Raw genomic sequence first — 27,437 nt, 5'->3', positions numbered from 1 at the left:
ACTGCTTTAGGAGGCATTAAGTGGACCATTTTAGTTCCTTGAAGTTCTCTAGACTCTGGCCGCTGTCAGGTCAGGAAAGATGCCTTCTGAAGATTCCTTACAGGGACTGTACAGCTGTTTGAGATACATAGGATTTTATATTCCATCTTCAGTGAGTATTACATTGTTCCAAAACAGAGAAAGGATTACGTTATTCCCCTGCATAACACCTTCCGTGGCTGCCCATTCCCTACAGTAGCCTTGCCAAGTGTGTGAGATGCTAATTGAGGTAGACTGTGGGAGGTGGGTGTTTCCAGTGCAGAAGAACCCTTGATATCACCTTCACTTACTGCTATATGGCTGTGTATCCAAAGGCAAGTTACTTAACTTCCTGCTATATGGCTGTATTCAAAGGCAAGTTACTTAACCTTTCAGTCTTCCCAATGTATTCATTTGCTAGGGCTGCTGTAACAAAGTACTGCAAACTGGGCAGCTTAACCAAAAGAAGTGTATTGTGTCACAGTTTTGGAGGCTAGATGTCTGAGATCAAGGTGTCAGCAGGGATGGCTTCTGAGGGCTGTGAGGGAAGGATCTGTTCCAGACCTCTCTTTCTTTGCTAATAGTTGGCTGCCTTCTCCTTGTGTCTCACATCTTCTTTCTATGCATATATCTGTCTTTTTATAAAGACATCCATTATATTGGATTAGGGACTCCCCCCACTCCAGTATGACCTCATCTTAATTAATTGTATTTGCAGTGATCATGTTTCCAAATAAGGTCACATTCTAAAGCACTGAGGTTTAGGACTTCGACATATAAAACGATTCAATCCATAACACCCAGGAAATTATTACTTGACTCCTTATTATCACAGTGGAAAATGAGATGAAACTATCTATAAACCACTTTCTGTGTACTAAGAAAAAGTACATATATTTTTAGTATGGATTAATAGTGAACATAAGTAATGACTACTGACTTCACCAAGAGTTTCTTCTCCACATTATCTTTATTATTTTTTATTAGGTATAACATCCATGTAGAAAAGTGAATATATCATAAATGCATATAACACACACACACACCTCCCAGATTCTGTATTCCAAGTTAAAAAAGAAAAAGAGAAAAACATTTATCAGCATCCTATAAGCTCCCGTCATACTCCTGGGCAGTCCCTAGTGCCTCCCAGATTAACCACTGTCTTGACATCTAAGTCACAGATTAGCTAAGTTCAAACATAGATTAGCTTTACCAGTTTTTGGAGTTTGTATAAATGAAATTATACAGTAATACTTTTTTATGTCTGGCTTCTTTACTCAATATTATGGTTATGAGATCCTTCCAAATTATTGTGTGTATTTGTAGATTATTCATTCACATTGCTGTATAGTACTCCATACTGTGAATATGCCATACTTTATCCATTCTGTTGATGAAAACTTTAGTAGTTTCCATTGTGAGTTTCTTATGACTAGAGCTGCTATGAGCACTCTTGAGAATGTCTTTTGTTAAACACACATACACATTTCTTTGGGATATACTTAGGTGTGAAATTGCTTTATTCAAAGAGCTTTAATAAATCTGCCAAAGCGTTTTCCAAAGTGATTGATCAAGTAATACTCCCAGCAGTGACAGTCAAGAATTTCCCTTGTTCCACATTCTTGTCAACACTTTTTATTTTCTGTCATTTTCATTTTAACCATTTGAGTGGAAAAGTAGTTGTGAGGCATGGTGGTTTTATTTGTATTTCTCTGGTAAGTAAAAAGATTGAGCACCTTTCCATATATTTATTGGCCACTTGGATATCTTCTCTTGTGATGTCCCCAAGTCTTTGCTCATTTGTCTATTGGGTTATCTTTTTTCATAGTAATTTGTGGGTATACATTATATATTCTGGGTACAATTCCTTTGTTGGATATGCACTTTGTCAATGTCTTCTCCCAGTCTATACCTGGCCTTTTTACTCTTTTAATGAACACAAATTCTTAATCTTAATAGAGTTCAATTTATTAGTATTGTTTTTCATAGTATTTTTTGCCTACTCATGAATCAAGATGTTCTTTTCTAAAAAATGTGTTGTTTTGCCTTTTACACTAAAAGATATACTATCCATCTGAAATTAACTTTTTGTATGATGTGAGAAATAAAATACATATTTTTCCATGTGGATATTCCATTGCCTCAAAATTAGTCATTAGAATTCTGCATATCATTTTAAATCACAGGGACATAGTAGCAGTCTGGATACCTCAGAACGAACACATTTAAGGATAAAGTCATTTAAAACATATCTCACTATAATGACTTCTGCAGCCCATTTTGACTATGAATAGCCTAGGATGTTCAGTGTTAAGGTCAAATGCTCATTTAATCTGCTTGCAGGAACCTAATTTCTGGTCTAATAGATTAAGTAAAATAAAACAAATAAATGCATCCTCTTGGAAATAGATCACTCTAAAAAATCAAAGTATTAACTTTAAAATTAATTTGGATCCTCGATGTAAGGGTTATTGGTGAAAAATGTAGTAGTGTGAAAAGGTCTTGACCAAACATTTGAGGAGAAATAATCAAAAGGCTTATCTTTTATTATTAAGGAAGGCAAATGAAGGGCCCACTTGTCTTCATTACACTTACACATTTAATGTTTCACTAGTTCCCCCAACTCTCATCAAAATGGAAGACGTGGAATAAGGAGAGGTTGAAGGCAGAAAGATTAGCTAGGTGGCCATTCATTCTTTCATGCATTCATTCAACAAGAATTTATTCAATGATTATTCTACCAAGTATTGTATGAAATTCTGTGAATATTAAGAAGACTAAAACACAGTCATTGCCCCCAAGGCATTTGCAATCCAGTGGAGAAAACAAACAACCAAGTAGTCACTTACATAAATGTGACAATGGATAAAGGCTCTGAGAGTTTGGCAGATAAGACATTCAACTCAGCCCAGAGTGAGGGGAGGCCTGGGAACCCCTTCTCAAAGTCTGAGGTTTGCCCACTGAAGGGTAGGACAGGATGAGGGATAAATGGAGGACATAGCCTCTAGAGCTAGTCTACAAGATGTGTGACCTTGGGCAAATCACTTTATTTCTCTGTGCCTTAGTTTTCTATTTGTTAAATGGGGTTTATAATAGTAATCACCATAGAATTGTTCTGCTAATTCATTCTTCCGTTAGAAGAGTGACTGGCACTGAGTATGTGTTTAGTGAGTCAAGGTATTGTCATATGTGAGAGTTACAGCATTACAATTGGTCCCAAAGTTCTGGAGAAGCAAAGAGGTATTATCTACAGCATTTGTCCAATGTGACAACTGTAGTCGACAGAGAAGAGCATGGACCAGAACCCAGGAGTTCAGACTGTTGTCCTGATTGTGCTCTATATCTACATCAGATAAATGGCTAGATTATCTCTAAAGTTCCTTTCCACTCTCATGTCCTATGATTCTGCAGCTCCTGCTGAGATAGACTTAATAAATATGATTTGAATTCTGGTGGTAGAGAAATAAAGAAAGAAATCAAAATCCATTCTGAGATTTCCAGCTGAGTAACTGAGTGAGCAGTGACATCATTTCAAAAGAAACAGGCAAGTCAAGAAGAGATAGGTATATGGAGACTGGGAATCATATAGCACAGATTTGTGGATAGAATTTTTAGGTTGGAAGAAACTATTTCCATCATTTTAATTCAGTGTGGTAGAGAGGCAGATATTTCCATAGTTAGTCACGACCACAGAAACAGGAGCCCTATTGCCTAGATTAGGGTTTGTCACTTACTAGCAAGTTACTTAAATGTTCTGCATCTGGCTTTCTTCATCTGTAAAATGCAGGTGAAATGCAGATTGAACCATGCACAATTGCCCTTTGTAAGTCAAAATGGTTGAGTGTTGGGAATTTCATATGGTTCGACCTAATAATAGATATGCTCTAAGGGGCTGTACTGAGAAGTAAGTGAGTTCATGTGTGTTACCTGCTTAGGCCAGAGCTCAACACATAATACAGTACTATGGAAGTGTTTCCCTTATTATTAAGGCCATTTAGTTTTTTCAAAATCGATTGCACCAAGCTTCATTTAGGAAGAACAATCAGGAATTGCATAGTATGCCTATTTAGGTCTCTTTTCCATTTTTCATGTAGGCAGGCACGAGGCCTTGATGAGGCAGTTAGTCCCTAGGAATACAGCTGGGTTTACTTTTGCCAACATGGCTGCTGCCATTTTGCTCATTTCTCATGCCTCCATCTAGACAGGCATTGGCTTCTGCTCCAAAAGGAAATTTAGCATCAAAGTTCTTGGATGAGCTAGCTTCCTCTCCCTGTTCTTTTGTCCTCCACTCTCACTCCCTCCTCAGCCCAACTCTTGGTACCAGCAGGCCTAGTTTCCATCTCCCTCAGTGTGATATTGGTGACATACTGGTCATCCAACATCTGAAGGCCCTTGGTATTCTGGACACCCTGTCTGGCCCTGCAAAGGGGGGAAAAGGAGAAGGGCATATCTAAGGCTAAGAAGAGAGAAGAACGGAGGGGAGAGTGAAGGGGGCTCCAGCTCTGAGCCATGAACTGAGGAGTAGGACAGACACAGAGGCTACTGAGGAACCCTGTTCTAGTTTCATGACTTTGATAAGTCTTAGTCTGTCTATGTGATGAGTCTCCAATTGTGCATGAACCAAGATGCAGAGATACGTTAAAGAAGCAGGAAAAACAAAACAAAACTAAAAATGTGTCTTTCCTGTGTCTTTTAAATCATAGGGACACAGTAGCAATCTGGACACCCTAGCAGTAAAAGCAGTATGAGTAGAGTTCCTTACAGAACTGTTTACTTGCTGTTGCCTGGTGTCATATACAGATTAACGATGACTCATACTGTTGGTTTATAATATATGTTCCAGTTTGTGAATTGTCTGTTCACTTCCTTTTTTTTGTTTGTTTTTTGTTTTTGTTTTTTTGAAGCACAAAAGTTCTTACTATTAATGTAGGTAAAATTACTGAATATTTTCTCTTTGTTTTCAGATATTTGTATCTTGCTTAAGGAGATTATTCCCTAGCTGCGTCACGTTTTAAGTAATTAGTTTGTAAACCTCTCCTACGTTAGGCTCTGGTTTCAAGTTTGCACCCATTCAAGTTTGCAATGGTTTATTTCCTCTTGTTGGTGTCACCCTAGTGATACATTTTACACAAAGGAAGGAAATACTCTAAGGATGAAATTCAGAATAACAAATTATGGCTGATTAAAATCACCCTTACTAATTACTGAATGTTTCACAAGTGCAAGACACTTGACAAAAACTCTGTTGCATCAATCCCAGGGATCACAGATGAGGAAAATTAGGCCCACAAAGTTTAAAATATAATCATTAAGCAAGCAATCAACATAAAAATATAGTTATTATTGAAAGCATAATTTCAGTTAGGGGAGAGTTCCAACTCGAAAATCTCCTTTGAGAGCTAACCTAAAGAATGCTTGGGGTATTGAAATATTCCCATTTTGTTTGAATGTAGTAGACACGTTTATACTAAAAGTAGCAACATATTTGCCTGAAAATCAATGAAAAATGATTCTACCTTCTTTTTCGATGATCAAATTTTTTAAGAACAGAGTGTCTTTATTATCAAGGACAGTTTGGAAAAAGTTGTACCAAATAGGTAAACATTTGAAGCCTTGAAGAGGAAATTAGCTGTTGAGGTTAGAGTTTCCTTGCAAATTCAATACATTTAAGTTCACAGAGTTATAATATTCTAATACATGATAATTAAGAAAAAAATTGTAGAACAGAGTTATCAGGTGTACAAATGTCCTAGATGTTGTTGTATAGGAAAAACAGGAAGCAAATGAACACCTGGTAAAAAGCTTTCTCCTGTCCTATAGCATGTAGAAGACGTAAATTTCTTTCATCAAAATTTCAGTCTTTGCTCTGTCACTAACAATGGCCTTAGCCAAATCACTACTTGTCTCTGATCCTCAGTTTCCTCATCTGTGAATAACAACATCTACACTATTTACCTCCCAAGGTTTTTGTGAGAAGGTACTGAAATGTGTGCATGAAATGCTTTGAGAATTGTTAATATAAAGTCTAAGATGTAAATTATAAGAGTTGCTGATGTATTAATAGTAAATGGTACTGACAGTATCTAAGACTGATAAGATCTTTTGTGTGTGTGTGTACAGACTTTATATACATAATTTTACACATGATAATAGTAATTTTCATTTAAATTACATTTAACACTCCTTGGAGGACTTATTATATCCATTATTTTATGTAAGTTCCTGATTAACCTTGTGAGGTGGACGAAGTGTTGTCTTATCTTTCCATGTTGATAATGCTGATCTCTGCTTTCTAACTAAAAGGAAAGCCTCTCTTCTTTGGCAATTTCCGTAGCTTCTGTCAGTCCTTATTGCTGTTACTTGTCACCTCCAGATTATTCCCTGATATTTATCAAATATGTGACTCACATATGTCCTCTCCTCTCCTACTTCTGAGAGTATTCTTAACTTCAAAGTCCATGTGGGTGAACATTCAGCACTCTGATGCCTTGACCTCACACTTTCATCAGTTTTCATTTTAAGCACTAAAACACCCAATTTTTAGAAACCTACTTCCAAGGCAAGTCCTTGGGCTTTGACATTGCTCCAGACAGCTATATCTGAAATCTCTAAATCTGACAGTTCACTCTTGGACAGTGACCTTCTTTACCTCCAGCTCTCTTAGTTTCTTTCTCCCCCTATAGCTATGGTTCCAGTTCAGCAAGACTTTTATTCTTTAGACTCCCCACCATCCCTGCCCCAATACACATACACATGCGCACTTTCTCATAGTCCATGAGCTTCCTCCGGATCTTACTTCCTTCTCTGTGTAGCCTAGGTCAATTACTTTAAGAGTACACTTGCCAACTGCTTCTATTTCTACCCTTTTCATTTGTCACTCCCAATTTGGATCTTGCCAATAATCGTTTTTCCCTGCTCCAACCACCAGCAGTCAGGTGTTGCTGGAGAAAAACCAGGTAAGTATTTGTATGAAATGGAGATGGTACAAATCCATGGCTGTCCCCATTGGATACTCTGTTGCTTTCAGCTTCTTTGCTGGTTTCTGGTGTGTTTGCTATTTTATCTGAAGGAGTTGTTATAAATATTTACCCCTTTCCAGGAGCTTTTTCCTTTACTTGCAACTTTTTAAATAACAATATATGATCTTGCCTCACAGTCCACAGAGAAAAGAAAAATAACCAAACATCTGTCTCCGGTTCTGCTCCAACCTATCTCTTTTCCTTCTTTTTAGAGGATGACATGACATTTCCCTGTTCAAGTCTGACCTATTTTTTTCTTCAAATTTTATTCCCTCTGAACTTCTCCAGAGGCTTACTTCCACTTATTTTCGTTTTCTCCTTTTCTGTCTCTCAGAGCACGTAAATGCTCAAACATTTCATTTCACTAACAAATAAATGAGCATCCCACACACACCCTTATTTTTACATTCTTCTATTCTTCAACTGTTACATCTTTATCCTATATCACTTTTCCTTTTGTGATTGAATGTCACCCAGAAGTACTTTACATTAGCTCTTCTGATTAAGTAATGCATCCATGGAGTTGTCATGTAACTACTACAATTGAACAACAGTTCATGAATTATCCTGACAATATGGTGCTTTATTTAGTCACTTCTATGTTGACATTTTGCCTTATTCAATAAGGAAGTTTACTTTAGATGAATATATGTCTGTAACTTGCAGCTTTGACCAACGACTAGAGAGAGTATCAAAGCACTAACTGTTACACCTCGTGTAAGAAACAAGAACTTTAAGGATAGTGATGGGAATTGTGGGAAAAAATTCCTCATTACCAGTTACTAATGTGACATTCTTGGAGAGATGGTGCATGTCAAATAAACAGTGTAGTGAAAATAAATATGCATACCCTCATAGATGAAATGCAAATAGTTTCTTTACACAGAATTCCAGAAAGTAGCAGAGGGTGGGATCTTGATAATGTGTCAGTCAAGAGTAAACACAGATGCCAGGAAAGTCTTTCCTGCACAGTTAGTTTATCCTGCTTGAAACCAGAGGACAGCTGGGAGTTGCTGAACTTTGGTTCTTGCTCCATAAAAGGGAAGCCTGCAATTAGATGAACCCTTGCCTCTGCTGACAGAAATTGCTAAGATTTATGATACTGTGAGGGTATGTGGGGGACCTTATATTGTTAGCAAGTGTCAAATTACCCTGATGACATTTCTGGTCAGCTCATTTCCGGGGACGGAGAGCAGTGTGCTTACTGACAGACTAGGCCCTGCGAGGCATCCTGATTTGGTGCATGTTCAGATGTTTCAAAAGCTCATTTCTGAAGAACAGGCTCAGAAAGAAATGAACAAAAAGTAATTCAAACTACCAATAATCATAATCTAGAATTCATCTTGTGTCCAGAATTGGTTCCTTCCAGTGGGTTCCTTGGTCTTGCTGACTTCAAGAATGAAGTCGCGGACCTTTGTGGTGAGTGTTACAGCTCTTAAAGATGGTGTGTCCGGAGTTTATTCCTTCAGATGTGTCCAGAGTTTCTCCCTTTTGGTGGGTTCGTGGTCTCGCTGACTTCAAGAAGGAAGCTGTGGACCTTCGCCATGAGTGTTACAGCTCTTAAAGGTGGTGTGGACCCAAAGACTGAGCAGCAGCAAGATTTATTGTGAAGAGCAAAAGAACAAAGCTTTCACAGCGCGGAAGGGTACCTGAGCAGGTTGCAGCTGCTGGCTGGGGTGGCCAGCTTTTATTCCCTTATTTTTCCCCTCCCATGTCCTGCTGATTGGTCCCTTTTACAGAGTGTTAATTGGTCCATTTTACAGAGTGCTGATTGGTCCATTTTACAGAGTGCTGATTGATGTGTTTACAATATTTCATCTAGACACAGAGTGCTGATTGGTGCATTTTTACACAGTGCTGATTAGTGCATTTACAATCCTTTAGCTAGACACAGAGTGCTGATTGGTGCATTTTTAGAGCGTGCTGATTGGTGCATTTACAATCCTTTAGACAGTGCTGATTGGTGTGGTTTTACAGAGTGCTGATTGGTACATTTACAATCCTCTAGCTAGACAGAAAAGTTCTCCAAGTCCCCACTCCACCCAGGAAGTCCAGCTGGCTTCACCTCTCAATCCCCTCTCTAAACAGGACACCCCAACTGCTGTTGGGAATTGGGCGATGACTATTCTAGCTACTTCCTGCTGGACAGGGGCAAAGAAGGGGCCCTGCAGTTGTAGTGTCCTCCAGAGATGAACTCTTTAGGCCAGTGAAAGGGCCAGTGGGTCGGTTCAGGGGTCCTTGGTAGAAGTTTTTAGTTGAGCTCATTTGGGATTTCATTTGTAAGACCATCTGTAGCTTGATGGCCTTGATCCTAGAGGAAACAAATTTGACAAGGAGGTTAAAAATACAGGGCCCGAAGGCGAGTAATAGCAAGATGGCTGTCATGGGACCTAGAAAGGGGAGAAGGCATGTTGACCAACTCCAGAGGTTGGTGTAAGAGTTTGAAAGGCACTGTCTGATTTCAGAAGCCTTTTCCTGTAAATGCTGGGCAGCATCTCGTACTATCCCTGACTGGTTAGTGTAAAAACAACACTCTTCCCCTAAGAAGGTGCAGAGTCCTCCTTTCTCAACAGTGAGGAGGTCTAGGCCTTGGTGGTTTTGGAGAGTCACTGCTACCAAAGAGTCTATTTGGAATTGTAGAGTAAGGATAGATTTCGTTATTCCTTGCAAACTGCCTGAGAAATCCTTTGAGAGTGTGTGGTAGTAGGACAATGAAGTAGATATACCTGCTATTCTGGTTTCTGTAGCAGTGGCCATTCCTAACCCTATAAGTAGGTGTATTAGTTGTATGGCTCTGCGCTGACGGACTTGAGCTTTGAGGGACACAGACAGGGCATGATTTCCATAAGATTAGAAGTTAGGATAATACTAGTCATACTGTTAACTTTTTTTAGCAAGCTTTACTTTTGTTAAAAACCTTGTGAGTTTGGGATTTCAATTATTCTTTGCTATTAATAAGACCTCATTCAGCCCATATTAACTTAGAATTGGTATAGATGGCTCCTTCCTGATTCTGTAAGTGCTTTAAGGTTTGACTGAGTGCAAACAGCTCACACATTGAGCAGACCAATTATTAGGCAATTTTCCTAACTCTACTTCTACAAGAGTTTCCTTATCATTTGCTGACTACCCATTGTATCTTTTTCCTTAATCCCCTGGGAGGAAACATCTCCTGTCCTGAAGGGAGTTCCTCCTTGGTCTGGTCAGACCTTTGTATGGTAATTAAGATTTAGATGCCCTGTTAGGAAACCTGTTGGGTTAAGGATTTTTGATAGGAAGGCTACCGGTTGTCAGTGGCCTCAGTGCTTTTGGGCTCTGCCCTTGTTTACACTGACAACAAGGTGGTATTGGAGTGTTATAGGGTCATGGAGAAGACCTTCAATTATCAATTATAGATTTTAAATTTACCTTGGCTTTTAAAGGAATAGGATACACTGTTTTATCTTTACTACTTCCATCTCTCTTTCTCTTTAACTTCTTTTTTGTCTCTCTCTTTCTGACTCCCTCTTTGTTGTCTCTTCCTTTCTCTCTTTGACTTTCTGTCTCTCTCTTTCTCTGACTTCCACTTTGTCTCTGTCTCTTCCTCTCTCTCTCTCTGTCTCTGACTTTCTCTCTCTTTGACTCCTTGTCTCTTCCTCTCTCTTTCCTTCTCACTTGGACTTCCTGTCTCTTTCTTTCTCTCTTACTTCCTCTTTGTCTCTGTCTCTTCTTCTCTCTCTCTCTGACTTTCTGTCTCTTTCTCTCTTTCTTTTCTGCTGGTCTTTCCCTGCCTCTGCTAGCCGCTTATGCTGCTGTTCTCCCCTCTCCTTCCTCTTTTTGATGGTTTCGACAGTGTAAGACTGCCACCTCCTTGGGTTTTTGCACTGCGTGCAATAACTCCGTGATTTCCTTGTGATATTTAATGGGGGTTCCCCCAGAGGTTAGGTACTCCCTTTCTTTCCATATTGCAGTATGGGCATGTAGGATTAGATAAGCATGCTTACTATCTGTAGCAAAGTCTCCCAATTACAACTGAGGAAGGGGGAGAAATATCTGGTTACAGGCTGTCCCAGGGTTCCTCTAATGGTAACGGACCTTGAGGACAGCTGTCTGGGACAGGAGATTAACAGTGAGAAAGCTGTGCCAGTGTCCAGGAGGAAGTCAATTTCCTGAACCTCAATGGTTATACGTACCTGGGGCTCAGTGAGGGTGATGACATGAGCTGGTGCTTGCCCCAGGCACCCTCAGTCCTGTTGTTGGATCACCTGGCTGGGGCTTCTGGGCCAGAGAACCTTTGTCCTCTGGGGCGGTGTGCCTTCCAGTGATTGCCTTGGCATAGTGGACATGGGCGAGGGGGCAGCTTGTTTCTCATAGGACAATCTTTTTTAAAGTGTCCTTGCATGAGGAACGCCTCTGCCCGGCTGCCGTCCCATCTAGGATGTGAGGAGCGCCTCTGCCTGGCTGCCCCACTGTCTGGGAAGTGAGGGGCGCCTCTGCCTGGCTGCCCCACTGTCTGGGAAGTGAGGGGCGCCTCTGTCTGGCTGCCCCACTGTCTGGGAAGTGAGGAGCGCCTCTGCCCAGTTGCCCACTCTCTGGGAAGTGAGGAGCGCCTCTGCCTGGTTTCTGCCCTATCTGGGAAGTGAGGAGAGTCTCTGTCCAGCTGCCCACCATCTGGCAAGTGAGGAATGCCTCTGTCTGGCTGCCACTCTGTCTGGGATGTGAGGAGTGCCTCTGTCTGGCCACCACCCTGACTGGGAAGTGAGGAGCACCTCCGCCTGGTGGCCACCCCATCTGGGAGGTGAGGAGCACCTCCGCCTGGCGGCCACACCCTGGGAAGTGAGGAGCCCCTCCGCCTGGCCGCCACCCCATCTGGGAAGTGAGGAGCACCTCCGCCTGGCGGCCACCCCATCTGGGAAGTGAGGAGCCCCTCCGCCCGGCGGCCACCCCATCTGGGAAGTGAGGAGCGCCTCTGCCCGGCCGCCACCCCATCTTGGAAGTGAGGAGCGCCTCCGCCTGGCGGCCACCCCATCTGGGAAGTGAGGAGCCCCTCCACCTGGCGGCCACCCCATCTGGGAAGTGAGGAGCACCTCCGCCTGGTGGCCACCCCATCTGGGAGGTGAGGAGCACCTCCGCCTGGCGGCCACACCCTGGGAAGTGAGGAGCCCCTCCGCCTGGCCGCCACCCCATCTGGGAAGTGAGGAGCACCTCCACCTGGCGGCCACCCCATCTGGGAAGTGAGGAGCCCCTCCGCCCGGCGGCCACCCCATCTGGGAAGTGAGGAGCGCCTCTGCCCGGCCGCCACCCCATCTTGGAAGTGAGGAGCGCCTCCGCCTGGCGGCCACCCCATCTGGGAAGTGAGGAGCCCCTCCACCTGGCGGCCACCCCATCTGGGAAGTGAGGAGCCCCTCCGCCTGGCGGCCACCCCATCTGGGAAGTGAGGAGCACCTCCGCCTGGCGGCCACCCCATCTGGGAAGTGGGGAGCCCCTCCGCCTGGCGGCCACCCCATCTGGGAAGTGAGGAGCGCCTCTGCCCGGCCGCTGTACAACCTTCCAAGTGTGAAGTGACAGCCTTATGTGTGATCTTTTCTGTCTCCCCCAAGTTTGCATTTTCGACATTAAAGTTTACTTTTTAATTAAAAGTTTAAAAAATAATAAAGTGTCCTTGCAAACCACACTGATAACAAGCCCTACCAGGTGATTGGCCTGCTCCATTTTCTGTCCTCTCTGAACCACCGAGGTTTGTTTGTCTGAGGGCCATGATGAAGGCTATGGCCTTTCTACGATCTCGCTTTCCCTTTTTAACCTGTTCCCCTCGTCGCTGTTATAGAATAACGAGGTTGCCAGGTTTAATAATGCCTCCAGATTTTGTTCAGGACCCAGTGCTCACTTTTGGAGCTTTTCCCTGATATCCATGGCTGATTGGGTAATAAACTTATCTTTTAGGATCAGTTGACCCTTGAGTGAGTAAGGTGACAGTGGAGTATATTTTCTTAAGGCCTCCCATAGCCGCTAAAGGAAGGCAGAAGGATTTTCTTCCTTTCCCTGAGTTATGTGGGGCATCATTGAATAATTCATGGGCTTTTTCCTAATTCTTAGTCCTTTTAGAACACAGGTCAACAGATGTTTGTGACTCCAGTCCCCATGATCTGAATCGAGGTCCCAGTGGGGATCCATACTGGGGACGGCTTGCTGACTGGTAGGGAATTTGTCCCTTTCTTTGGCTGTCATTCTATTGTTTACTTGACTGAGCTACGAGGTATCTCAAAACTCTCAGGCTGCAGCTAAAACTGCATTCTTTTCATTAAAGGCCAGGGTTTGATCTAACAATAGCATGACATCTCTCCAAGTGAGGTCAAAGGTTTGCCCTAGACCCTGTAGGACATCTATGTAACTATCAGAATCACCTGAAAACTTCCATAGGTCTGCTTTGATCTTCTTTAAATCAGAGAGGGAGAAGGGGACATGTACCGGGGTTGGGCCAAATTCCCCTCCCCCTACAGCTTGAAGGGGACATAACCCATAGCCAGGGGGTTTTTGTGATCCTTTGGAGATTTGTTTGCTTGTTTCCTTCCAGGTGGGAGAGATTAGAGGAGGCTTATCATTAATAGGAAGGGGAGCTATAAGGAGGCTAGGATATGGGGGTAAGCAGAGAGGTCCTCTTGTGGGATGTAAATTGCAAGATTTATATAGTTGTGTATTCTCCTTCAATGAAAAGAAAGCTTGGACATAAGATATTTCACTCCATTTGCCTTCTCTCTTACAGAAAAGGTTAAGCTGCAGGATAGTGTTGTAATTTATACTTCCCTCAGATGGCCATTTTTCCCCATCAGAGAGAGAATATTGGGGCCAGGCCATAGTACAGAAAAAAATGAGCTGCCTCTTTTTCAGGGTTTGCAGGTCAAATTCGTCCCAATGACTTAGGATGCATTTCAAGGGTAAACCTGTTGATGCCTGAGTGTTTCCCATCCAAAAGACAAAACTGCCTGCAGTTTTGGTTTGTTTCCCCACACCTAAGAACCCACAACGGTCCCTGGACGCTGCTGATCAGAATAGTTGTGCTCACGAACACAGCAGCAGAAACACTAGTTTTCCTCCTAGACAACAAGGAGGACCGAGGAAGGCTGGATTTAGTGGCCCTTACTGACACATTCTCAAAAACCCGAACCCTTGCCTGTCCTCCTAGACCACAAACAAGAGTGAGGAAGGTCAGATTTAGTGACCCTTATTGACACATTCTCAAAAACCTGTTAGAGTCCTAAGCATTCTCTTGTTAGTATTGGGACTTTACCCCTGTCTCTAAAGATGTTATGCCCCAAAAATGAAGTGGAAGGCCATAACCTGAGGAAGGGAAGGGATCCCCAGAGTTGGAAGAGTGACGCTTTTTGTCCTCACCTGAATAGGAAGGATATCATTTCTGAAGCTCCCTATATCCTAGCTTCAGGAATAGCTTTCATTAGGCCTGCTAGTCTGAGGGGGGATCCTAAAATTCCAGATAAGATTGTCCACCCCCCGCCCCCACCACCGCAATGGGGCTTTAGGCAAAAAATATGTCTTTCTCATTTTCTCATTGATGAGCCCGGGTGCCTAAAGAAGAGAATAGAGTCCTGGAGTTTATCCTATATTCTTATAGGAGAAACTAGAAAAGCACCAGAGACAGGGAGTGGTTTTTACTCTTTTAGATGAAGTATTGCTCTGTCACCCAGGCTGGAGTGCAGTGGCACAATCTTGGTTCACTGCAAGCTCCGCCTCCTGAGTTCACGCCATTCTCCCGCCTCAGCCTCCCAAGTAGCTTGGACTACAGGCGCCCACCACCATGCCCATCTAATTTTTTGTATTTTTAGTAGAGACAGGGTTTCACTGTGTTCGCCAGGATGGGCTTGATCTCCTGACCTCATGATCTGCCCACCTTGGCCTCCCAAAGTGCTGGGATTACAGGCATGAGCCACCGCACCCAGCCGGGAGTGGTTTTTAGAAGCGGGACTAGCCTCAGAGAAGAGAGGCGAGAAAAAGTTTGTCTGACAGACGTTAGGACCCAGGAGGCAAGGGTCAGGATAGATAGGATAGATGGGTGAGTCTCGCTGGGTGACATGACTTTGAGAGTTCTGCTTATGGCCTCGGGGTCAACCAACTTGTTGTTGGGACCTTGGAGCTGAATGGCTTGCCTCTCTGTCGACCCTCAGCTCAGCCCAGAAGTACAGAGGAAGTGGAAGCTGGTTCCAGGCAAACCAATGCTCCCAACTCCAAAGAGTTTGGGGGTTCTTAGAGAGCCCTTTCCCAGAAAGCCTGACACCCGTGTCTTTAGTCCAGCAGCCATGCTAGTCACTTTTAACTGGCCAACAGGTGCCCAGTATTTAGCCCCCCCAAATTCTAAGGAAAAATCGGACAGGATAGCAAGCAAAAGGGGTCTGATGATACTCACCACTTGGTGATAGGTGATTGTCCCATCTGGGTTGCCAAAATGTGTCCAGAATTGGTTCGTTCCGGTGAGTTCTTGGTCTCACTGACTTCAAGAATGAAGCCGCAGACCTTCACAGTGAGTGTTACAGCTCTTAAAGATGGTGTGTCTGGAGTTTTTTCCTTCAAATGTGTCCAGAGTTTCTTCATTCTGGTGGGTTCATAGTCTTGATGACTTCAAGAATGAAGCCACAGACCTTCACAGCCAGTGTTACAGCTCTTAAAGGTGGTGCAGACCCAAAGAGTGAGCAGCAGCAAGATTTATTATGAAGAGCAAAACAATAAAGTTTCTGCAACATGGAAAGGGACCCGAGCAGGTTGCCGCTGCTGGCTGGGGTGACCAGCTTTTATTCCCTTATTTGTCCCCTGCCATGTCCTGCTGATTGGTCCATTTTACAGAGCACTGATTGGTCCATTTTATAGAGTGCTGATTGATCCATTTTACAGAAGCCTGATTGATGTGTTTACAATCCTTTAGCTAGACCCAGAGTGCTGATTTGGTGCGTTTTTACAGAGTGCTGATTGGTGCATTTACAATCCTTTAGCTAGACCCAGAGCGTTGATTTTTGTGATTTTTACAGAGTGCTGATTGGTGCGTTTACAATCCTATAGCTAGACACAGAGCACTGATTGGTGCATTTTTACAGAGTGCTGATTGGTGCATTTACAATACTTTAGCTAGACAGAGAGCACTGATTGGTGCTTTTACAATCCTCTAGCTAGACAGAAAAGTTCTCCAAGTCCCCACTCGACCCAGAAGTCCAGCTGGCTTCACCTCTCAATCTGATAAAATTCTAGAGTAAAAATTGAAAAATAAAGCAAAATACCAAAATTTAATATCAAAAGTAAAAGCTAGGTGATCTCAGTTTATGAAACCTTGAAGGTTGGAAATTTAAAATTTGCATGTCTGTAGTATTATAAGACATGTACATAGTAATTAAATTTTCAAAAGCATTAAACATAGCAGGAAGTGTTTTAAGACCATCATGATCATAGTTTAATTTTACCCTCCCCAGATTCCTCATATGAAAGTTTTGGGGAAATGCTTAGCAACTTTATTTAAACAAAAGATTTAATTTCTAATGGATTTAAGATATTTGTTTTTCAGTAATTGCAAAAATTGTGCATTTGCTTTTCTGAGTCAATTTACTGCCTGCGGTGTGCTTTGCCGTCATCAGGGCCACTGTCCTGCCATGAGGCCCTGTGATGTCTGCTCATCAGAATTCCGGCTGAGTTTGAATGAGAACAGTGAAAGCAGACAGGTCATCTGTCAGTCTCAAAGACAACGTTTTGAACATCTTTATTTAGTTTGCATTTTTTTTTTCAACTGGGAGAAGAGACAGCTCTTTCAGAAAAAGAAAACTCATTTTTATTTGAGAAATATGTTTGTATTAACTAGTTGAAAGACCATATAGAAGAAAGGAAATAAGAATGATAGCTAAAACTGTCATGCTTATATTAACACCTGTCATGATATTTGAACAAAAAGTCAAAATTACACTGGCTTATAACACAGGCGGAGGAAATTATGCTATGAATATAATATAAAGAAAATGTGAATGTGTTACACTTGCCTAAGATCTTGAATTCAGTGTGTAAGCATTTAGACTGTGCCCCTGACCATTTTGATTCTGTCTTAGCTACTCTGTGTTCATATGGGCAATGTGGACACACGTCAATGTAATGGAGAAAATGGAAAAAAAGGAAACTTGAGATAGATTAACTGAATACTTTTTCAAAGAAGAAGTGATGGCTTGGTTGTGGAGAAAGCAGAAATTATAGGTTAAATCAGTATTCTTTAACAAACTACCAATGAATTTCATTTAGCCATGCTGACCTCCTGTCCTTCATCAACTGGGTTAAACAAGACTGACCAACAACTCTGAGTGCTTATATCACAAAATGAAGCAAGAGTCAATATTGTCTTGAGCCAAGGAACTTTCTGAAGTGCATTCAATTTAAATAAATAACCTTGGTTAAGAGCCTGAGGAAGTTTATGAATGATGCAACAGGAAATGGAGCCAAATCTTTTAGAGATGATATTTGAGTGCCTTCAAACAAACCCCCAGACTTTCAGACACTTTACCCGAACCTCCTCAGTCTTCTTCCAGTCTATTCCAGCTGCAATGGATCCAGGATAGCGATGGCAGGGGGGATCTGTAGTTTTCAAATAATGTACAGGGCAAAAAATATAGAGCTGGCTTCAGGTTTGATTGGAGAGTTTTAAGAGGTGCTCTTTTCTGCTTCTACTTGTGTTTTTACTAGAACATATTATACAAATACTTCTGTGAAACAAAAATGTGGATAGAAGAATAATGTCACTGAGAACTCTGCCAGTGGCAGAGATTTCAACTAAAAATTGGGGTATAACCAGTTTTCCTGTGGCTGACTAACAAGGGCTATCCTAGGGTTTTCTCCAGCAGATGAAGAAGTAATAAGGTATTTGCAAATGATAAAAATGGGTAGTGGGTTGAAAAAAAGCATTGAAATTACATTACTCTGACATAATACCTGAACTATAGTCGAATTCACACATTCATAGATCTCAGAACAGGACAAAATCCTAGAGTTTGTTCTGGGCTCTAGATGGTATTATTATCCCCATTTCACAGATGTGTTCCAAGATTTTCCTGAGATTGCATGTAATTATTAACTTTATAATTAAATAGCAATTGTAGTATAAGCAAACAACAACAACAACAACAAATAAAAACCCTCAGCCACTGTATATTCTGTCCAGAAAAATGGCCATTATGGGCAAGAATCACACAGAAAGAAGTAACGAAAATTTCCATTATCTGTCCTGCTAATGTGAAGAAGCTCAATGACATGATGGTGGATAGTCTATGCTGTGCCTCTAAAATTTCAAACGCAATTCTTGGCATCTTCTATGAGACACACACTCATGGTCTGCTACATGAAGAATAAACTAAAGATTTTCATCTGGTGGTCACTGTAAAATTAATGGTCCTCAGAAATAGTTGTCTAAATGGATGCAGCTTAGTTGTAACCATTATAACAGTAAAAAAAATTATAGCAAAGAAATTGGAGTAAAATTGATTCCCAGTACTACCACTATTTTATGTTCTTAAAACTTACATTAAAGTGATAATTTTTTTAAAAGCATATGCCCATAAATAATTTTTTTAAGAAAAGGGAGGGCGTGGTGGCTCATGCCTGTAATTCCAGCACTTTGGGAGGCTGAGGTGGGCAGATCGCTTGAGCCCAGGAGTTGGACACTAGCCTGGGTAACATGGCTAAGCCCCATGTCTACAAGAAAATACAAAAATTAGTTCAGGCATGATCGTGCCTATCTGTAGTCCCAGCTACCTGGGAGGCTGAAGTGGAAGTATTGCTTGAGCCCGGGAGGTCGAGGCTGCAGTGAGCCACAATAGTGCCACTGCACTCCACCTGGGTGAAAGAGCAAGATCTTTTCTCAATTTTTTTTTGAAAAAAGGGGCCCAGGAGAGGGGGTCAGCCTTGTTTTTCTAATATGGTAAGACCCATGTTCTTTGATATTGCTTCTTGTAGTATAGGATATGAAAATTAGAGAAGCTATGGTAGAGAACTTATAGAAAAAATATCTTCCTTTGCTGACAATATGTGGCTTAATTTATTTGTTTATTGAATGTTTTGTCTCAATTTCACCAGATGAATTTGCTAGGACTACTATAGCAAGATATCACTGACTGGATGACTGAAACAGCAGACATGCATTTTTTCACAGTTCTGGAGCCTAGATATCTGAGATCAAGATGCTGGCAGGGTTGGTTCCCTCCCAGGGCCATTGAGAAGGAGCTGGTCCAGGCCTCTCTCTCTCTTTGGCTGGTAGATGGACACCTTTTTCCTGTATCTTCAGAACATTTTCTCTCTGTATGTGTTTGTGTGCAAGTTTCCTCTACTTATAAGGACACTAATCAGGTCAGTTTAGGGCCCACTCTAAAGACCTCATTTTTAACTGAATTACCTCTATAAGGTGTTTATCTCCAAATATGGTCACATTCTGAGCTTATCAAGGTTAGAACTTCAACATATTAATTTGGGGGGGACAAAATTCAGCCCATAACAATCTCTTAATTTCTTTGTGTCTGAATCCTGATGTCAATATTCAGAAAGTTGCTGAGATACATCATGGGAGGAGGAAAGAGCAAGGACACTTACATGTAGCAGGCTTCTTCTGTGCCTGGAACATTGGGCTAGGTAGTTCAGATATTTTATTTCCATTCATAGCTACCTGTTGTGTACTTATCCTATGCCAGGTTCTTTACATACATCCCCATAAAGCCTCACAACAAAGCAACAAGCCAGGCATGAGTCCCATTCAACAGAATACAGAACTGAAATGCAGGGGTGAAAATTCTTTTCAAAGCTGGGATTCACACCCAGACCTATCATACTAAAACTCCTTTGTTCACTTTCCACAACATCAGAGCGACACCTACCTACTCAGACCTTGTCAGGCAGTCCATGGCCATTCCATTTTGTATGATCTAATTTCAGGAATATTTTTCCTATGATGAGTGGAAAAACTGAGGCATGGAGAGAATCAAACTCTGCCTGGCCCCACCTGTCTCCTCTACTTTAGTATCCAGTGTCTGAATCAGGTAATCAGTTGTAAGCTGTGATTCTACTAGTCAGGTATTATAGAAGGGACCACGGTTGATGGGAATAATATGGGCCATTTTCTCTATAAAATTCAAAACTCTGCTATGACTAATTCCAAGAGGAGAAAAGTGGCTGATGGAAAACAAACAACAACAACAACAAAAAAAAACCCCTTGCCTTTCAAAGTAGCTGGGCTGTGGAGTATGGATATTAGAGACTTGGGTGTTTATCTCATATTTGCAATGGTACATTTTCTTTAAGAGCAACCTTGAGACAATTCAATAGTTCACAAAATCAGTCAAGAAAAGCTAAAATCGACCATCCCCAGAAGAGCCAAATTCAACAAAAACTTCCTTCAAGGGCTCACTCACTCTTACCAGCAGAAGGTGTGATGGGTGGAGCTAATCTAAAAGCAAATTCACGTTGGGTAAAGTAATAAAAGAATGCTTATATGAAGCAAAAGATGTTGCTTTGCTTGATCAAAAAACAAAACAAGCAAGATATCACTTCTCATTATGCCCTGTTTCTGCAGAGCAGTAATGACTCAATGATTATCTTGAGAAGCCCAGTATCATAAAGATACTCAAGGGTGCACAAAATGCCTCTGAGCTCTTTGCTTCTTCCAACATGAGTTTCCAGTTCCCTTATGATGCTCAGGGTCCCAAACTGCCCTCTCCCAATAAAACCCTCCATCCACATCCTTCATGTTTAGGGAGTTCACTTAATTTATCTATTCACTCGTGGCTCAACTAAACCAACCTGTTAAACTAGTTAGAAAGATATGATCCCTTCCTGACACATATTTACATTTTAACCAGAAATTTCATTGTCTTCTGATAGTATTTTTAGGCCCCAAGGATGACTTTTATGGGAGAGATACTTGATCTGGGGAATCTTTTCTCTTTTCAAATGGTATGTATTTTCCTAAGATCACACGTATAATTCAGTAAGTTATCTATCTGTCTGTCTGTCTGTCTGTCTGTCTGTCTGTCTATCTGTCTGTCTATCTATCTATCTATCTATCTATCTATCTATCTATCTATCTATCTATCTATCTATCTATATCTACCTATCCTCTATCTGTAAAATCACCTTTGACTTCCATTCACACTCACAAAATATAAAAGTCTGAAAACCTCCAGATTTCCTGAGAAATCATTTGGTTTTCTCATTTTCTTCTCATAATCCTTCTGTGTACAGAAAGAATATCAGTTTGTGATATATCTTCTTACATTTTTGGTGTAGGAGGAGGAAGACAGCTTCTTTTTTTAATCTTTTCCAAGCACATATATTTTTGCATAATCAAAATCTGTTGTATCTAGTTTTATTACCCTTAAATATTCATTAATTCCCATGTACTTATCTACAAAATACAGAATTGCATGTTTTTCTACTTGACTCAGTAACCAGTGTTTATGTTGTTATCATGCTTAGAATTTTTCAAATACATCTTGTAACAATTGAGAAAGAGAGATAAATTTTTAGATTAGTTTTCCTGAAGTTCACCCATAAAATCACACACTAAAGGTTGAATTTTTTTAATAAAAGCACTTATTAAACACCTCCTTTCAGTCATTAAAGCTAAAACAGTATCATTAATATTATATTACTACTTCATTAAGAATTAAGATTTCTGTGAGTTTCATGAAAAACTAACCAGTTCTTTTTAGGAGAACATGTTCTATGGAAATAGAATCCTAGCTCAAATTTTTAACTTATAAAATTATCAAAACAACAGCAATGACAACAATAGCTTCTCTGGTCAGCTTGTATTTTCACTGCTTCTGGAAACTTTCAGTGCCTCTCTACCCTACTATCACCACATGACTCACTTCACAGAGAAAATGTAAGAGAGTAGAAAGAACCTGCCTGTCACCAGAATGACATACATAAGTTCAGTGACACCCATCAGCTCCTCTTTCCCTACTGCTGTACAGAGGAGCTGTTCCTCTTCCAATCTAGGGTAAATCCGCCCATCTGGGCTCTAAGTTGGATACCCTTCTGCCTTTCAGGCAATTCACACCCTAACTATTTTTTCTGTGCTTTAATTTCAACATTTCCCCCAATACTTGATTCTACCTATTGGCATTTAATAATATTCAGGAATATCCCATCTTAAAACACAAAATAAAATAAAAGGCAATCTGGAGATTTTCAAGCGTTTGTATTTTTTTAGTATAAATGGAAGTTAAAGATGATTTTACAGATTGAGTATAGATAGATAGATAGATAGATAGATAGACAGATTATAGATAGATAGCTCATTGAACAATACATGTAATCTTAGGAAAATGTATGTGATTTGAAGAAAGGAAAGACTCCCAGACCAAGTATCTCTCCCATAGAAGTCATCCTTGGGTACTAACACTACTATTGTGTCCAGAGTTGGTTCCTTCCGGTGGGTTCTTGGTCTCGCTGACTTCAAGAATGAAGCAGCAGACCTTCGCAGGTAGTGTTACAACTCTTAAAGGTGGTGCAGTCCCAAAGAGCAAGCAGCGGCAAGATTTCTTGTGAGAGTGAAAGAACAAAGCTTCCACAGCATGGAAGGGGACCCGAGCGAGTTGCTGCTGCTGGCTGGGGTGGTCAGCTTTTACTCCCTTATTTGTCCCCTCCCACATCCTGCTGTTTGGTCCATTTTACAGAGCACTGATTGGTCCTTTTTATAGAGTGCTGATTGGTGTGTTTACAATTATTTAGCTAGACATAGAGCGCTGATTGGAGCATTTTTACGGAGTGCTGATGGGTGCATTTACAATCCTTTAGCTAGACACAGAACACTGATTGGTGCGTTTTTACAGAGTGCTGATTGGTGCATTTACAATTCTTTAGCTAGACACAGAGTGCTGATTGGTGCATTTACAATCCTTTAGCTAAACAGAGAGCACTGATTGGTATATTTTTACAAAGTACTGATTGGTGCTTCTTTTTCAGAGTTTGTGGGTCAAAATGGTCCCAAGGCTTAGGATGCATTTCAGGGGTGAGCCTGTTGATGCCTACGTGTTTTCAATCTGAAAGAAACAACTGCCCGTGGTTTTGGTTTGTTTTTCCCCTCTTGCCCAAGAATCCACAATGATCCCTGGACCCTACTGCTTGGAATAGTTGCACTCGCTGACACAGCAGCAGAAACCCCTCTTGTCCAAGAACCCTCAACAGTCCCTGGACCCTGCTGATCAGAATAGTTGTGCTCACTGATGCAGCAGCAGAAACACTAGTTTCCCTCCTAGACCACAAGGAGAATTGAGGAAGACCAGATTTAGTGGTCCTTACTGACTCATTCTCGAAAACCTGGTAGAGTCCTAAGCATTCTCCTGTTAGTATTGGGACGTTTCCACTGTCCTATAAAGATGTTATGCCCCAAAAATGAAGTGGAGGGCTATACTTCAGGGAGGGAAAGGAAGGAGGGAGGGAGAAACGGATCTCCAGGATTGGAAGAGTGATGCCTTTTGTCCTCACTTGAATAGGAAGAATATCATTTCTGAAGCTCCCCATATCCTAGCTTCAGGAATAGCTTTTGTTAGGCCTGCTAGTCTGAGTAGGGAGCCTAAAATTCCAGATAAGATTGTCCTCCCACCACCCGATGGGGCTTTGGGCAAAAAATATGTCTTTTTGATTGGTGATCCCGGATGCCTAAAGAAGGGAATAGAGTCCTGGAGCTTATATTAGAAATCATTCTTATAGGAGAAACTAGGAAAGCACAAGAGACAGGGAGTGGTTTTTAGAAGTCAGACTAGCCTCGGAGAAGAGAGGCAAGAGGAAGATTGTCTGACAGGCTTTAGGACCCAGGAGGCAAGGGTCAGGATAGATAGGATAGATGGGTGAGTCTCACTTGGGTGACGTGACTTTGAGAGTTCTGCTCATGGCCTCAGGGTCAACCAACTTGTTGTCGGGCCCCTGGAACTGAACGACTTTCCTCTCTGTTGACCCTCTGCTCAGCTTAGTACAGGAAAAGCAGAAGCTTGTTCCAGGCAAACCAATGCTCCCAACTCCAAAGAGTCAGGGGTTGTTAGAGAGCCCTTTCCCAGAAAACCTGACACCTATGTCTTTAGTCCAGTGGCTTCACTAGTCCCTTTTTTTTTTTTTTTTTTTTTGAGACGGAGTCTCGCTCTGTCGCCCAAGCTGGAGTGCAGTAGCCGGATCTCAGCTCACTGCAAGCTCCGCCTCCCGAGTTCACGCCATTCTTCTGCCTCAGCCTCCCGAGTAGCTGGGACTACAGGCGCCCGCCACCTCGCCTGGCTAGTTTTTTGTATTTTTTAGTAGAGATGGGGTTTCACCATGTTAGCCAGGATGGTCTCGATCTCCTGACCTTGCGATCCACCTGTCTCAGCCTCCCAAAGTGCTGGGATTAACTAGTCACTTTTAACTGGCCAACAGGTGCCCAGTATTTAACCTCCAAATTCTAAGGAAAGATAGGACAGAATAGCAAGTGAAAGGGGTCCGATGGTACTCACTGCTTGGCGATAGTTCGTTCATGGTTACCAAGATATGTCCAGACTTGGTTCCTTCTGGTGGGTTCTTGGTCTCGCTGACTTCAAGAATGAAGTCACGGACCTTCGTGATCAGTCTTACAGCTCTTAAAGATGGTGTGTCCCGAGTTTGTTCCTTCAGATGTGTCCAGAGTTTCTTCCTTCCAGTGGGTTCATGGTCTCACTGACTTCGAGAATGAAGCCACAGACCTTCACAGCAAGTGTTATAGCTCTTAAAAGTGGTGCAGAATTCAAAGAGTGAGCAGCAGCAAGATTTATTGTGAAGAGCAAAAGAACAAAGCTTCCACAACATGGAAGGGGACCCGAACAGATTGTTGCTGCTGGCTGGGGTGGCCAGCTTTTATTCCCTTATTTTTCCCACCCATGTCCTGCTGATTGGTCCATTTTACAACATGCTGATTGGTCCATTTTATAGTGTGCTCATTGGTGCATTTACAGTCCTTTAGCTAGACACAGAGCACTGATTGGTGCATTTTTACAGCATGCTGATTGGTATGTTTATAATCCTTTAGCTAGACACAGAGTGCTGATTAGTGCATTTTTACAGAGTATTGACTGGTGCATTTACAATCCTTTAGCTAGACACAGAGTGCTGATTGGTGCATTTACAATCTTTTTGTAAGACAGAAAAGTTCTCCAAGTCCCCACCCAACCCAGAAGTCCAGTTGGCTTCACCTCTCACTATAAGAAGACAATGAGTTTCTGGTTAAAATGTAAGTATGTGTCTGGAAGGGGTCATATCTTTCTAACTAGCTTAAGAGATTGGTTTAGTTGGACCACGAGTGAATGGATAAATGAAGTGAATTCCCTCAACATCAAGGATGTAGATGGAGAGCTTTACTGGGAGAGGGCAGTTTGGGGGATGAGACCCTGAGCAGCATAAGGGTTATCTACGTTTCTCTTCATTTTCCGATTCTCACCTATTCCTTCCAGATCTTTTGCTCATCTCTGCCCCTTCAGTAGGAATTCTCAGAGGGAATTATCTTTACTCATTGTCTTTATTTTTTTACTTTCCATTGACTCCATAGCCCATTCCAATCTGACCTATAATCCTGTTCCTCCATCACTCCACTAAATGACTCTTGCAGCAGCAAACTCTCAGTAACCATCACACCACTAAGGTCAATTGCATTCCAGTCCTCATTAAAGCGGAAGTCTCAGTAGTATTCAACTCTTGTCAGTACATACCTTTAGAAATTCCCCTTCTTTTTGGCCTTTATAACAATACACTCTCCCGGTTTTCCTCCTACCTCTGCAGTTGCTGATTCTCAAGGTCTTTAGTTGTCCCATCCTGACAATTCAGTCTTTTAAGATTCCTCAACATTCTTTCCTTGGCTTCCTTTTCCAATTATCTTAGCAGTTTCATTCATTCCTCCCCTTTCAGTTATTATCATCTACATATCAATAACTCACAAACATGATCTCCAATCCAAACAACTCCTTTCTATTCCTAACTCATATGATTATCTCGAAGAGACTAGAAATTGATCCTAGCCCAAATCAAACTCAAGATCTTCCTTCCAAACTAGCTTTCTTCTAAGTGTTCCTGGCCTATGTGAACGAAGTATGAATCTTAAGGGACATTTTTGGCAACATTCTCTCCTTCACTGCCATATTCATCTCACCGTCTATCCTGTTAATTATACTTTCTAAATGCATCTGGAATGCATCTTTTTCCAATAAATATGTAATTTTCTTCAGTTAACAGTAATCAAATATCATTTGAAATATGGCTATAGTGTTTTGTAGTACAGCTTTTATGTTTGTACTGAAGATAAAATGGAGAAGTAGGACTTTTCCTTAAGACAGTCTCTAGCTAGCATTTTACCTTGGTTGTTAACAGCACTTTAACTTATTTTATTATAATTCATTTATCAAGCACAATCATGTGTCATTCATGTATTAAATGGCTAGTTTAATTCCAAATGAATGTTTACTAGATGCCTTCAGATTTTCAGAATCTATACCACCTCGTTATTTTATTAGGAAACATTTAAAAATGCTAAAATTTTCTTAACTTCTAATATCAACACAGATTTGGAACTTGATAAGAGTTATGGCTGTGTACCATTATGAATTACTAAGTGGCAACACATAACAAAAAATTATGTTAAAGAGTGGTACCCGTTAAAATGATTTATTTTGTGTTACATGAATTTTACCTCAATAAAAACTATTATCAGCAAAAAGGCAGAAAATTTCTGAGAGGCTGATTTTTCTCCTCTATAAAGGACCTTACATAACTCCACAGTGATAATTGTCTATCCAAGCTGCAGAAATCAATTTGAATCTGCAGTTCTGGGAAAGATTAGGTCAAGTTTTAAATAAAGAGGCAAGGTAAATTGTCACTGAATTCTTAAATACCACTCAGAGTTCAAGACTGTACTTCTTGTGAATTACTTCCACTTTCACTGTAAAAAATTATATGAGCTGGTTCCTAAGAACCATTGTAAAGGCCAATCTAGCATCTCTTTTTTTTTTTTTTTTTTGAAATGGAGTCTCGCTCTGTCACCCAGGCTGGAGTGCAATGGCACGATCTCAGTTCACTGCAACCTCCGCCTCCCGGGTTCAAATGATTCTCCTGCCTCAACCTCCCGAGTAGCTGGGATTACAGGTGCTCACCACCACGCCCAGCTAATGTTTTTGTATTTTAGTAAAGACAGGGTTTCACCGTGTTGAGCAGACTCGTCTCAAACTCCTGACCTCAAGTGATTTACTCACCTTAGACTCCCAAAGTGCTGGGATTACAGGCGTGAGCCACCGCGCCCGGCCCCTTCATTCTTAAAGGTCCCTAAAGAGGGAGTTTTTTAAAATCTTTGGTAGCATATTCTGGTGTTTCACTCTGACCCTCGAAATTTGCGAGGCTTAGTTAAATCTC

The 27,437-nt window shown here is 41.4% G+C and overlaps 2 protein-coding genes across 5 annotated transcripts in view; one reads left to right on the top strand and one right to left on the bottom strand.

Moving 5' to 3' along the window:
* LOC105492188 (fatty acyl-CoA reductase 2) overlaps positions 1-27,437 on the top strand; it is a 205,778-nt gene that overhangs the window by 31,846 nt on the left and 146,495 nt on the right. The window lies entirely within an intron of this gene.
* On the bottom strand, positions 11,385-12,623 carry LOC139356808 (uncharacterized). Its single transcript, XM_071071897.1, has one exon. It carries the CDS (start codon positions 12,621-12,623, stop codon positions 11,385-11,387), a length of 1,239 nt encoding a protein of 412 aa, XP_070927998.1.

The sequence above is a fragment of the Macaca nemestrina genome, chromosome 10, assembly GCF_043159975.1.
Source record: "Macaca nemestrina isolate mMacNem1 chromosome 10, mMacNem.hap1, whole genome shotgun sequence".
Taxonomy (NCBI): domain Eukaryota; kingdom Metazoa; phylum Chordata; class Mammalia; order Primates; family Cercopithecidae; genus Macaca; species Macaca nemestrina.
The sequence above is the reverse complement of the archived record's forward strand: the minus strand, read 5'-3'. Positions and strand labels throughout refer to the sequence as shown.